The 14,063-nt window shown below is 44.1% G+C and overlaps 1 protein-coding gene across 1 annotated transcript in view; it reads left to right on the forward strand.

Annotated features, from left to right (window-relative positions):
• The first annotated feature begins 1,316 nt into the window (after nucleotides 1-1,316).
• Nucleotides 1,317-14,063, forward strand: part of PTPRK (protein tyrosine phosphatase receptor type K) — a 439,897-nt gene continuing 427,150 nt past the window's right edge. Inside the window, exon 1 of the mRNA XM_086631964.1 lies at nucleotides 1,317-1,428. Within this exon, the coding sequence (XP_086488090.1) occupies nucleotides 1,317-1,428 (112 nt within the window). The remainder of the gene's footprint in view (nucleotides 1,429-14,063) is intronic.

A 14,063-nucleotide genomic window follows, 5' to 3' on the forward strand; every position in this document is an offset into this window, starting at 1 on the left:
ACCTGTGAGTTTCCAGCGGTTTCAGGTTCTGTTGCAATCACTATACAACATCTCTAATTACAAGCTGCCATGCAGAAAAAATAACAAAAACTAGGTTAAAAAATTTGAAGGAAATTTTGCTTATTTAAACAGAAATCCCAGCACTGATGCTTTTATCCATTTTTCCAAATGCTTTTTGAGGTCCTAAGCTCCGGAAGCGTACAGACCTCCAGTGCTCTGAGACAGAGAAGGAGGCCTGTATTATTTGGCATACCTGGAGTCTGGGTCTGGCGAGAAGATCCTGCTTCACAAACCGCGGGTGTCGGAGTCGTATGGCTGCACACAGACCTGTCTGAAAGGTCGGTTATTTATTACACGTGGAAACGACAAGCACTAATGGCAATACCGTTTATTACAATTTCAGTTCCGATCAATGAGACTTCACTGGCGTTACGAGCCAGACAAGTGTTGCCAAAGAGAGGGGAGCAAAGAAAAAACACAAACCCTGGCTCGAAGATACAGCCAGGCTGCTTGATGCACGACGATAACGCAACGCTCACCACCCGATCCACAACGCGTTTCTAAAAGCAGGAACAGCCAACAAATCACACCCGGGGTGGCCGGACTTTTCCCCCGCAGATACCGCCCGGGACCCGCCGCCCTCCCTGCCCCGACCTCCCCACCCCGCCAGCTCGGCCGGCGCCTTCTCCCTTTCGCCCCTCTCCGCCTCCTCCTTCTCCTCCGGAGGCGGCAGGTTCCCTCCGGGCAGGGGGTTGCGGGCGGGGGTCTCGCAGAGCCGGCGGTAGCGGCGCCCGGGCTGTTCCGTTCCGAGCCGAGCCGAGCCGCGAAGAGCCGCGCCGCGCTGAGCCAGGCTGTGCCGTGCCGTGCCGGAGGGAGCGGGGAAGAGCCGAGCGGAGCCGCGCCGAGCCGAGCCGCGCCGCGCCGCGCCGAGCCGAGCCGTGCCGGGGAGCGCCGAGGCGGTGCTGGCCCCCGCGCCTGCAGCAGGAGGCGCTGCCGGGCGCCGCTCCGCCCGCGCCGCTCCGCGGGCCGGAGTCCCACATTCCCCCTGCCAAGTGCCGGGGAGCGGGGGTTGGACGTGCGCGCTCGGCTCCTCCCTCCCTCCCCGCTCGCCCAGCAGCAAAGTAACTCCGGAGTACGAGAGGAGCCGGTGCCGCCGCCGCTGCGCTCGTCGCGCCGCAGACGGCTGCCCCAGCGGGCGGCCCCGGGGCCAGCGGGCGCCCCTGGGCGCGGAGGGGTCTCCTGGCGAGGCGAGCTCCGCCCGCCGCCGCGGGCCGGGGCAGCCCCGGCCTCTTTGGGAAACTTCTCCGCAAGTCGGCATGGGCACGGGGGCCGGCGCCGCCGCCTCGCTGCCGCTGCTGGCGGCGCTCGTCCTGCTGGCCGGCTGCTCGCCCGCCTTGCTCGGGGCAGCCCGGGCCCAGCTTTCCGCAGGTGAGTCGTCTCCCGGCGCCCAGGTGAGGGCGGGCGGCGCGGCGGGGCCGCCCCGTGCCGTGCCCGGGGTGCCCGGCTGGGAGGGGGAGGGAAGGAGGGAGAGGGTCGCTGGGGATCGCGGGTGGCACCGCGGCGGGACCCGGTTCCCGCCCCCGAGGAGCGGCGGTGGGGCTGCAAAGGCTGCGCCCCTCTCGCACCCCCTCCGCCGCCGCTCCGTGCGGCGCGGTGCGGCGGGGAGAGCTGCCGCCGCGGGGCTCGCAGGTCGCGGGCTTGGGGCGCCTCACAAACTCCCCTTCCTCCCGTCCTCCTCCTGCTCCTCCCCAGGTGGCGTCGGTGCCGGCGGCGGGGCCGGAGCTGCAGTCGCCCCTTCCCCCGCTCAAACTTTTCCCGGTGTTTCCCTGCCCGGCGCGGGGGGCGCAGCCCTCGGGGCGCCCCGGCCGCTTCCCGGCCCGAGCGGGGCGCGGCGCCGAGCTCCTCTCGCCCTGAGGCGGGGAGGCACGGCCCGGGCGGCCACCGGCTACCGGAATCGCCTCCTCCTCCAAAAACAACAACAAAAAAAGAAAGAGTGGTGGGCGAGAAAGGGGAGGGGAGGCGGCATATGGGGCCGGCGTCTGTTTTGTTTGAAAGCCGCGAATTTCTCGCCCCTTCCTCTCCCTCCGCCCCACGCCACGGGGTTTTGCAGAATAAAAGCCCGCGGGGCCGGGCGGTGGGAGCTGCGGCCGGCGCGGCGGTGAGTTGTTGGCCCCCGGGGAGCCGTGGGGCAGAGCTGGCGGCGGGGCTGGGGCGGGCGGTCGCTCCGGGAGGGGAGCGGAGGGGAGAGGGGCAGCACCCACCCCCTGCCCACCCCCTGCGCTGTGCCGGGGCCGTGTGGGGCGCAGCGGGCGGTGGGGGCTCGTGTGCCGGAGCCTGAACCCCCCCTCGGCTGTAGTTTATGGAGCGTCTTTCGTTGGCTTAGGGTGAAGCTGTGGCGTGAACACGTTCTTATTTTTGGCGGCGTGAAGTGTTACGGGAAGGACCGGCTGAAGTAGACTTCTGGGGTTTTTTTTTGTTTGTTTGTTTTTAAAATAGTGTTTGCTGTTACACCGAGTGTGTCTGTTGGACGAGAGTTTGAAGCCTTTATCATATAATGCTCATTTGAAAACTGCCATTAATAAAAGTATCTGCGCTCATGAGACTTGGGAGCGTGGTTTTCCTAAGGACAGATGTGTGGTTAGGAGGCTTTTTTCTCTTCCCCCTGGTCCTCCTGTGAATTAATTTTTGAGACATTTGAGGTGTGTCGTCGATTAAGAAACGTGCTAAAGCAGTAAGAGGCATTGTGCTGATCTGAACAGATTACATCCCTCCTATGTGGCTGACTTTGGTGTGTAAAATTTAATGTCTCTGTATCAGAATTGTTATGATTATGTAAGCACCTACTAGCCTTTTACCAGGGGGGGAAGGAAGTGCACCATATATGCAGCTGGTTTGTTTTAGGAATAGCTGAAATAAAATATGCCCAAGCGTAACACCTTTTCATTCAAAACCATACTGAAACCAGACCAGTGATTTTTGCTTTAGTGTAACTCGTCAGGCTAATGTTAATGCCAAAGGTAACTCTTATGTAAAGATTTTTTTATGAGTTTGTTCACTGGTGTAAGAAGAGTAGGAAGTCCTGATAACTCATACGGTCTGTGGTATTTTATGCTGAAACTGTGGCATGCAGCTTTTTCTGGAATTGCAAGTACAAGAAGCCAGGTTGGTATCGTGGGATATGTGTTAGATAAGCGGAGAAGAATGTTCAATATCCTTCTGACCAGAGTAGGTGAAGCTTGTCAAGGAGTTGAACAATTGTATCTAGGAAACATGAGATAATTTTTTTTTTTGTATAGCATGTCAGCAGCTAGAGACTTTAGTTTCTATTGCCAAGCATCAAAAATACTGATATGTTGCAGCGGTCAGAGGTTTCTTAGTGGGAGACTTGCTCAGACTTTCTTGAAGGTTTGGAGAAATAGATGTGTTAGTAGCTGGTGCTTTCAGTGTATCAGTTTAAGGTATGATGCTGGGACTCTCGATACCCACATGTAGAGCTATGCCCTCCTGAATGCTTGCTTATGGTTAATCTTAGTTTGAAGGCTCTAAATTTGATAACTACCATAAACTTTGTTTTCTTTTCCCTATGCTAAACCAGGCCCTGAATTGTGCCTCTGTTTTTGTGCGTGTGTTGATGAGACATCTTTATCCTGGTGTTAGGGGATCTAACACAAAGGTTGGGATTCATATGTCTGTTCCAGCGAGGGCCTCTCTGTAGCCTACAATGAGATGTTTCTGTGTTTGATGCACACAGGAGCATCTATTTTCTTCATAGTCATCTCCTCTGTTTAACAGGAGTACTGTTTTTTTCAAGCATCTTCCTTTGACTGCCTTCCCTCCTCCTCACGTTAATATAATGAATGGCCTGTACTTTTCCATGTTAAACTCAATCTAACTAATTTTCAGCTTCCTTTATATTAGTATTCTTACTGTTTGCATTGTAAGAATTTGAAACTGTTAATTTTTCTTTATCATTAATGGAGCTATTAATTCAGCCTGGATCTTTCACAAATCTCTCTCTCATTGTAATTTGGTTTTTATTTCCTTTTTATGATGCTTTGTACTATCTTGAGCGTGAACCTCGGCCAGGTCCAGAATTCATCATAAAAATTTTTGGTATGTTTCTTGAGAGTCTAATCAAATTAAAGGGTATGAATTTCTTGAAAGTTCACCTTCTTTGGGAGCGTCTGTGCGATGGTTGTTATCTGTTCTTCCTCATAAAGTATTCCATGAAAGCAAATGAGAAGGCAAGAGGAGGAGCAGCAGCGGCAAGTTAGGAAACAGAACAAGATACATCTTGTAATTTGTTGCTGTGTTAAAAATTGTGCATGTATATCATCTCCACCTCCTTTGCACACGGTGGAAACACTAGATTTTGTCTTTCCTCACAGGTCTCAAAAGGGGAAAAAACCCAAGTGGCTTCTCCCTGCTCCCCCCAACCCAGCCATAATCCAGAGTGTAATGTTTTCTGGTCTCTGTAGATTGTTTCTTTACACCGCTGCTTTTCATGACCCTTCAACTTGGGTGCGTGCCTGTCAGAATCTAGGCCAAAATGTTTTGGCAGCCCGTTCTCTGTTGAAGTCTAGCTATGCCTTATATAGCACCTCCTTTCATCTGCAACTCCTACAGTTCGATAGAGAACAAGTTCAGCTTGTTTTCACGACTCAATCACTTGAAACTTATATTTTTTTAATATTATTTTTAGCAATCTGCATGTTTTTACATTTTGAAAAAAAGAAAAAAAATTTCAAAAATATTTTTTTGGAAGAACTCTGCCAGCTTGTCAGCTAGCTGATGGAAATATGCATTGTGCTGCCTCTGATGGTGTCTATGCAAGTGTGTGAGTTTTTTTTTTAAATACTAAATGAAAGGTGCGAGGAAAAAAAATTCTAGAAACGCATCAGCTTACCTGAAGTTATTTAAGCATGGTATTTCAGACCATAGGGATAGTTAAAGCATAAAAAGGTGGACTGTATGTTTTGCAAGTTCAAGTTCTTTATTAGAGTAGTTATTCCTCAGACTTGCTTGTGCAGAGTAGTTACGGTGTCACAACTCCACCCCCCCCCCCACCCCCGCCCCCAATAAAATAGTTATAATCTGTCTTTGGGAAAGAATCTTAACTCAGAAATTTGATACTATAAAGTAGAATATATTATTTGTTTTATAAGGCTTTTGTAATTAAATATACTTGCAGAGAAGTATGTGAAATCATAATAAGCATATCTACTTTTTAAAAATTTGTAATCATGTAGTAGAAGAAATTAAGGGCTTTTTGAAAATGTTTTAAAATACTTCTAAGCAATTAAACTCAAATTAGCCCTTTGCTGTTAGAACAGTAAAAGTTGCTTCCATCATATTTTTTCCTTGAATGTGCTACGATTTGCATGTGATATACAAGAGACACTTGTGCAGGTAGACGTGTATGTATAAGACTTCTCAGTAGCTTTTTTTCGCCACCGAGCTTTAAAATGTATTGACAAATTATGTGGAAGATGAGTGGAATTAAAAGTGAAGTTATTTTCTTGCTTTCACCCCCTCCTTCCCAAATGTTTTACTTTCCTTTATGCACTCAGCTCCCCTCCATGGCACTGTTGGTTCAGAGATCACTTGTCCATCTATATTTTCAGGTGCAATGTTACAATTATAAAATGTGTATGAATTTTCAAAGTGGAACTTAACTGGTTCAAATGAGACTGAAAGCACCTGGAACACGGTGACTCCAGAAGTCTTGCTTAGTCCTTTTTGTCTGAGAAATCATGGTACTGCTTGATCAGTTTGCTAGTGATGTAAACAGTGTGTCTTAGGCCAGGTAGATATCGTGCCCTTACTTAAGATCTGCTTAAGATAATTAAAAATAAAAACAAAAAAAAAGGAAAGGAGAGGGGGTAAGAAATCTGCGCGGTATGAGGGCAGAGGTGCACCTAGCCCAGTATCCAGTCTCTGGTGGTGGGCACTCAGGAGAGGGATTTTTGGCAAGGTGACATCTTCTGAGTACTGCCCATCTGCAGAGACAATGTGTTGGTATTTAGTGTCATAAGTGGATTCTTGTAACCAGGATTGTGCCTAATACCATCTCCAGCCTGTATTGCTTTTAGTGTTTGCCTCACTTTGTGACGAGGAATAGTTATGTATTGTGTGGAAAAAGCTATGGTCCTTTGTTTTTTAAAATTGCTAGTTGTATTTAATATCTCCTATATTAAGAGATGGTTAATAGTTGCTCCCAATGTACCTTCCTTGTGCCATTCAGCATTTTTCTACCCTCTCTCAACTATTCCTTTTCTAGTCAGAAAAGTCCAGTTGTAGCCACTTGCTATAGAGATTCCATGCCATATCTTTTTTCATCCTTTATCAGTCTTCTCTTTTCCAGTTCTACTACATTGCTCGGAGTATCCAAGCGACAGATATCTGGTGGATTTATATAGTGTTTAATAATGATTTCTGTTCTGTTCCCTATCCATAGTGTGATCATTCCTGCTATTTGCTCTGTGTTTTTGACCATTTGACCTGCCTCTGGTTGCGAGCTGACACTTTCATAGAACTATATTTCATTACTGAAAAGCTGAGATCTTGCAGTTAAATGACAGTCTGTGGGGTGGCTCTCAGTGGGCAGTGACACTTTTGGAAAGGGGAGAGTCTTTAACCATCCCTTTTTGTGGGGGAGAGCTATTAAGCAAGGCTCTTGAAGGACTTGTGACCTCGTGTTGGATGTCTGGGAGAGTTAACCTATTTAATGCTTACTGCTGCAGTTCGTCTCCTCTTTCTGAAATGCTCTTGACACAAATGAGTTAAAAAGAGTTTATCCTCTTACATATAAAGGTTGGCAGTATCTGGATTAACGTGCAGAGGTCTGCAACACTGCTGTATAGTTGCTTTTTGCTCTGGAGTCTGTGATGTCTTTGTATGACCTCTTTAACTGGAAGACCTTTAGGTCATCTTAACTCTCAGGAGTTGGATAAGTCACTAAGTGTCAGCTTTGCTTTATGTTAGCATCTATTTTGGTGAAATCCCTACTCTGGCTGTTGTAACACAGATCCTGTGGAATGTGTAATAGGAAGCTTCCAAAACTATTACTTTAGTCTGGATAACTGAGTCAGTCCACGACACGCCTGGTGTTTTCATGTGCTGATGGGATCCTGTCTGCCATAGTTTGTTATTGTCATGGAAAGATGCCTTTGCAGTGCTGCTCCCAGAAGCGTGCTCTCAGATTTGGAGCTTCGGTTGCAATCTGCTGCTGCCATTAAGCCAATTTAAGTTACGGCTGCCGCAGCGGGGGGCATTTCCATCCCTTCGATAGGTGTTTGCTGGTGGTGCTAGATCTGGCCACCACGATCTCTCGCTGCGCAGAGCTTCCTTCCCCTGCGGGAGTGCAAAGGGGCCGCAGGAGGGCATGGAGAGGGCTGGCAAGAGGGCACGGAGAGGGCTGGCAAGAGGGGCCTGGCGCTCCTCTGGAGCAGAAGGGGTCGGAGCGGGTGAAGGCGGTTGAGGCTGCGCTCCGGCCGACGGCGCACAGCCGATGACACAGCGCTGGCATCTCTTTCCCTGACGTGTGTCTTTAAGTCAGCTGGGCTTAAATACGTTCTTTCATTATAGAGGATGGCTAAGGCATTTATTACATAAGTGTATAAGCAAGAAGTGGCATATGAATGGCACTTAGAGAGCAGGCGTGACGGCAAGCAGTAGGTAGCTTGGAGGAGGTGACGCCTAGATACCAGGCTAGAATTAGAGGATGTTGGTGACACCCAGTTTGGGGTGCAGCAGGAACTGGTTTAAAGCCGAGTGCTACAGTTTTCACCTTTTCCCCTGTGTAATCTGTCCTTCCCCATCCCGTGGGGTATTTAAATAGGATTGCCCATGAAACGTGTGGATGTGGGCAGAAGAGGAAAAAGGGTGGTGGTTCCTGAAGGCCAGGGTGAGCCAGCTGAGGAGTGGTAAATGGCATTGGTGGGAATTTTGCAGCATCTGGCCGAGCGTAGGGTCCTGCTGCACCTAATTTTGTAAGTCAGAAAGTCCATTACCTCGTGCTGCTTCCTGGTGAGCCTTGACTACAGGTGACTTTAGGTAGTTGAAAAGTATGCAAACCACCCAGTCTGAAGTTCCCTATAGTGCATGCTTACCGTGTAGTTTAGACAATTACAGTCTGCTCTTACCAGGAAGCTATATAGTTGAAAGTCATAGAAGTTTTAGAAATATTAGAAGCTAATAAAAACATACTGAAATCTTTCCTAAACAAGAAATTATTAGTATTTGTTTAAACATAGCATTGCATTGACACAAAGAAACAAACAAACAAACGAAAAAGCCACATGCTGTCCCAGCCCCCAGAATACTTAATAAGACAAAAGAATAGCTGTTTGTTGTAGGGGTTTTTGTAAGTGCATGGACACATACCCTCAAACTTGCAAAGCTGATGTTGGTGGCATGTGAAACTATTCTAAATCTCTTTTTTCCTTCTGAATGTTAAGTTGCTCAATAACCATTAAAATCGAGGAAATAAGCTTACAGTTATACATTAAAAAGAATATTTACACACTTAAGTAGTTCCTTTTAGTTGATTTAGTGTCTGATACATTTCTCTGTAAATAAGCTGCATTTGTCTGTTCATAGGTAAAAACAAGGATTGATCAGTGACTTTAAAACAAAATAAATTTTTATGTTTGCTTTTTGTTATTGAAACTTAATTGCCATAAAAGTTGATATTTTTTATTAACAAATCTCTACATGTATTTTGGTTAGGAACCATTTATTTGTTGATCACATCTATTTTGTGATTGCTGCCATGGTCAAATCTTTGTCTTGACAGCCTTTGCACTATTTTAGTTTTAACAGTCTAAAAATATTCAACAGGAACTAATATATTACCTAGTATGAAAACAATGAACTAATGGCACAGTGCTGCAATATGTTTTATTTGAAGGAATGCAGACATAAAGTTCTGTGAAGTTGTTAATCAAGATAATTTCTTTCGTTGATAGATAAAATGGTTACAGAATTGAGGCTGATGAATTGAGCCTCAGTGGAGAAATGTGTCCTTAAAGCACTGGGTGGATGGTCAGGAATTTGAGTCCTTATTTATTGAAACATCTGTAATATGTAACCATGTTCTGGGGTAAAAACATGGCATATAGCAGCCAGACCCGCTATAGAGTAACACTGATACCTTGCACTGGTATCTTTGAATCTGCTTTCTCAAGCAGAATAAGCCATGATGGTAAACTTGTTTTCCTGTAGGTTTAAAACTTGGGACTGCATTAGGATTTTTTGCTGACATAGCTAGATTTGCTATTAGGGTCGCGTGGTTTTCCCCTCAAATTACTCAATGATAGGTGTGCAAACAAACAAAAACCCCCTTTGATTATGGATGAGGTCTAAAAGATTTTCTGGTCTAATAGTCCAGAGGGGGGAAAAAAAATCAGTATTTTCCATAGGCATGAATTAACTTTAACATATAGAAGCTTGTTTTAAGGTGGAAGGTGCTGTGCATGGGCTTGTCAGCCATTTGTTCTTTTTAAGATGATTTATGTATATGGAATTGGCTGATATTTACAGTAATGCACCAAGTAGACACCTCAGTAAAATATTAGAGAGTTAATTTCTTGAGGATTGGTGCTGTGGAAAGGTTAAATTCTTTGGTCTGTACTGCAGATAACATGAGTTTATTTTTGTTAGCCAGTGTATGAAAGACTGAATCATAGAATCATAGAATGGTTAGGGTTGGAAGGGACCTCAAAAATCATCTAGTTCCAACCCCCCTGCCATGGGCAGAGAAATCCTCCACTACACCAGGTTGCCCAAAGCCTCATCCAAAGTGGCCTTGAACACTTCCAGGGATGGGGCATCCACAACTTCTCTGGGCAACCTGTTCCAGTGCCTCACCACCCTCAGTGTAAAAAATTTCTTCCTTATATCTAATTGAAATCTCCCCTCTTTCAGTTTGAATCCATTGCCCCTTGTCCTATCACTACACGCCCTTTTAATCCTTCAATTTGCCAGAAAGTAATTTGATGCTGCTACCATTTGCTAAAAACATGTGATTATATGTATTGAGTAGAAAAAGAAGCCATTTCTCAACTAACATGTCATGAACTTAATTCTACTGACTTGTGAGACACTGTATACTTTAAACCCAAGTTCTGCTGCAATTAAATTATAGTATGTTCATTTTAATTATTATACACTGGTTACTCAATTTATTCTGAGGTGGAGTTGTATGCTTTCTTTTGTGTGTAAACACTTGTTCTGTAACAGTAAAAGCGACTGATGAATATTAACCAGAAGAGAAAAATGTTATGAAGGACAATTGTGACTGTAGTTCAAATGAACTCAAAACAGTTCAGAATGAAAATTTTGACTGGATAGCCGACTTCTTGAACTACTGAGTTGTGTGTGGGTTTTTTTTTGTTATTTCCGAATACATACTGTGTTTATTTGTGACTATCATGTGATTTAGGATGCCTGTTGCTTTTTAAATGATTTAAGGATTTAAGTAATAAAACAAAAAACGTATTGAATCTCTGAAATTTTAGACTGCTTTTATTTCCTTTGCTACAGTGAAAAATTAAAATTAGAAGACCTGACAGAGACTTGCCCCATAGTTATTAATTAGAAAAATGCTTTGATTTGATATTTTATCACTTCGTTCTATCTGCATCATGTCTGCGTGGTGTTAGGCTGGAGTGAGATAAAAATGGGGAGTATCAGTTGCCTTGGTTCTCCTAGTGTTATTCTGTTTGCCTGTTCTTTGTAAATGTGAAAGCTCTTACCAGCCGTGGGAGCACTGAAGAAATTTGGCCGAGTTCATGACTTCATACAGCAGAGAAGTTCTCAGTGCCGAGTGCCGTCACAGTACTTAAAATGCTTTAAAGGGACAATTTGCTAAAGTTTACTAATCTGAAATACCGAAGGCAGTTTTATATTTTGTTCAACTTCTGATTCCTTTAAAGAAACACTGGTGTATTAACTTTTCAGTGCTTTTTGTCATATCTTTTACAGAGGAGATAATGATGTTGGTTTAAAAATAATATTAAGTAAATAAAAAAACCCAAACCAAATTCAGAACCACCCAACCATCCCATAATCCTTTCCCCCGTCTCTGAAAAAAAGAAGTGGATTGTCGTGTTCCCACTATTCTTGTCCTCCCCACACACCCCGCTTTTTTTATCTCCTTGGCTCTCCTTGTTTTTTTTTTTTTTTCTGGAAAAGTTTCACGGCGATGTTATGGGGTTTTGTGCCATAATTGAAGGAAGGCAAGGCATTTGAGATTCCTTACTCAAAAACGATTAATGAGTATAAATATCATTAGACTTTTCAGGAAATTTTTATGTGCTCCTTTGGTTAACTACTAAGCTGTACCTGTCTTTGTTCACATGACAGTGTTTGGTTCATTCAATGTTCAGTTTTTCAGGCTAGAAGATTTCCATTTAGAGGCTTCCCTCTTTTTCACAACACAAGTGGAATAAAACGGTCCTTTCAGTCTTTTCCTTACTCAGTTTGGAAAAGCCAAACAAATATTCTTTTTGCAGTTAGTTTTTACTAGTAATCCATCCTGACCCAACTTGTGAAAATACTAGAAATTGCAAAGTAATTCCACAGGCGTGCCAGCTCCTCAGCATGTGAGTACTTTGTGTGCGTGGCCTTGTTTAGTGCAGAAGGTCTATTTATATGAAGTTTTTTTGCATTTGTAAATCTCTGTGGGTTGGCTTTCCTTTTCCTTGCTGCCTTTTATTTCAGGTAGTATGACAAACTGTTAACAACCCACACCCCCAAGAAAACCCTTCATCTCCTTGCTACATATATACATAAAGCTATAATGTACATACATAGGTAAGTGCAAAGTAAGGACAGACTGTTTCCAGGCAAAAGCAAAACCATTACCGTGTGTAATGATTTGTATTTTTAAATCAGTTGGAACCAAACCTGGTGATGAAAGGGAGCGTAATTTCCATGGTAAACACAGGCTAAATATAATGTCACAGAATGTAAAGATTTTTTTTTTTCCTGACTGAGGTGGCTGAAACCTGGCAGCAAGAAGTTATCAGCCAGATTACTTTTTTTTTTATTGTTAACTTTTAATAATTTTAAAACAATTCTATTAGTAGTTACTGAGTTTAGATGTTAATAGCCAAGCTGTTTAGCTTATGTTTTTTTCTTTGATAAAGTGAGTTTAATGCTTTGATTCATCTTGTGTAAGTGGGAAGGTGTTGCGTTCTTAGGTGGTATGTTATTCTTAGTACTTTTTTTTTTTTTTTCCGCCCCCCATTCCTTTCTTTTCCTTTCCTTTGAAATCCCTGTGTACTGATTTGGTTAAACACTACGGGGTAGGTTAACAGCTCCTTCTGAGTCATGTTTAAGGTATGAAGTGCTTCCAGGTCTGCGGTCCTTTCCAGGGATGAGCAAGATCTTCAGTTCCTCGCCAGCTTGTGTATCCTCTGCCTGCACAGCAGCAGTTAACTCCAGGCTCAGTTTATAGGTCGTTTTAAACACGTTGAAGTAGACACACTAAACGGCTTTTTTTTTGGGGGTGGTGGTTGTTCCCTCTGGCTCGCTTATCCGTATTTCTTTGAGTTTATACTCCAAACGTGCAATTCTTCTGGTGATTTATTGGTGTTTCTGTCCGCTGTTGAACAAGGAGTTGCGTTAAGTGATGAGCGTTTGGGAAGGGCAAGATTATGCTCTCGTTTAGAGAGACTGCACAGATGTTCTTTATGAGCCTTCAGAAGAGGGGAGACTGTACATTACTTTCAATTTGACAGAAACCATGTATTTGGAAATCTTTGGTCTGAGCTTTATGGGCTACATAATGAGGCTGTGAACCTGAAAGAGTAGCATTTGTGATTAATAATGACATTTGCAGACCCTAGGAATACTGAAATAATCTGTCGGATGGCTTTGCATAGTGATAGTATCCAGATGCTAACTATAAACATCTCTCTCTGTTTGCTTAAGCATGAAAATGGGAATGAAAACAAGTATTAGATAGTTTGTGTTTCAGGGAAGGAATTTTGGCCATCCATCTGCTAAAACACCTATTCTTCACTTGTCACCTGAAAGCAACCTTAAGTAATTTCTAGGTCAGTCCTATTCTATGATGTTGAAGTTGAGAGAATTAGAAAAAAAACTATTTAATGGAAGTGAATGCATGATTAAAAAATAAACAAAAAATCTTCTTGCACTTGGGTGTGAAGCATTTGTGTTGTGAGCCTAAACATAAAAAAAAACGTTACGCAACCAGGAACTGAAGCAAATGCCAGAGAAAATGCTCAAATTTAATAAGTTGAAATATTAAGCAGTCCCTGGAGGACAGAGGAACAAGTGAATGAAGTTGGTAAATATGTATTTATCTCCTAAATAAAATAACTACTTGATTCACTTTTGAGAGGTATTGCAGTGCTGATGTTGATTACCTAACAGATTATTTAGTAAGGAAAAACAACTACCATGGAGTTTGTTGCAGGAAAAAATTAGGTCCTGGGATGATGGTTTTGTAATAAAACCCCAAATCTTAAACTGTAAGGATCCCCAATCCTCTTCCATGTTCTTCCACATAACATTAGTTATTGCCTTGTGGTTGAGAATGAGTCCTGAGATGGTGGCAGCCTTGCAGCTACACGAATGAAACAAGAAGTTTGAAGAAGAAAGTGTGATATTTAAAAATGGCAGAAGGGTCTGCAAATCTGTTACAAAAGTCTTGAAGTTGATGAGTTTCTTCAGTAGTGTGCCATCCATGAGGAGGATGGCTTTATTCTCTGTAAAATGCAAAATACGGACTGAAAAATCAGAAGAAGTTAAGCCCATGCGTGTTGTTGCTCTTCAGCTTTTGGTGCTTTGAGAATAACTCATGTTTTATCATCACCTTGTTGCACTGACAATTGTAGGTGTGCGGGCGGTAGTAAGTAAAATTCCAAACCACTCTACTCATGCTGTATGTTGCCTGTGTTGCCAGATTAAACAGGACAGAAAAACAAACTAGCGTACTTGCCTGTGGAATGAATACCTTCTTGCTTAAGACTTCGCTTTCCAGGCTCCCAGCTGCAAGTCAGGGGGTTTTGGTGACTTTCCTGGTAATTCTC

This window comes from Tauraco erythrolophus, chromosome 2, assembly GCF_009769465.1.
Source record: "Tauraco erythrolophus isolate bTauEry1 chromosome 2, bTauEry1.pri, whole genome shotgun sequence".
Classification (NCBI taxonomy): Eukaryota; Metazoa; Chordata; class Aves; order Musophagiformes; family Musophagidae; genus Tauraco; species Tauraco erythrolophus.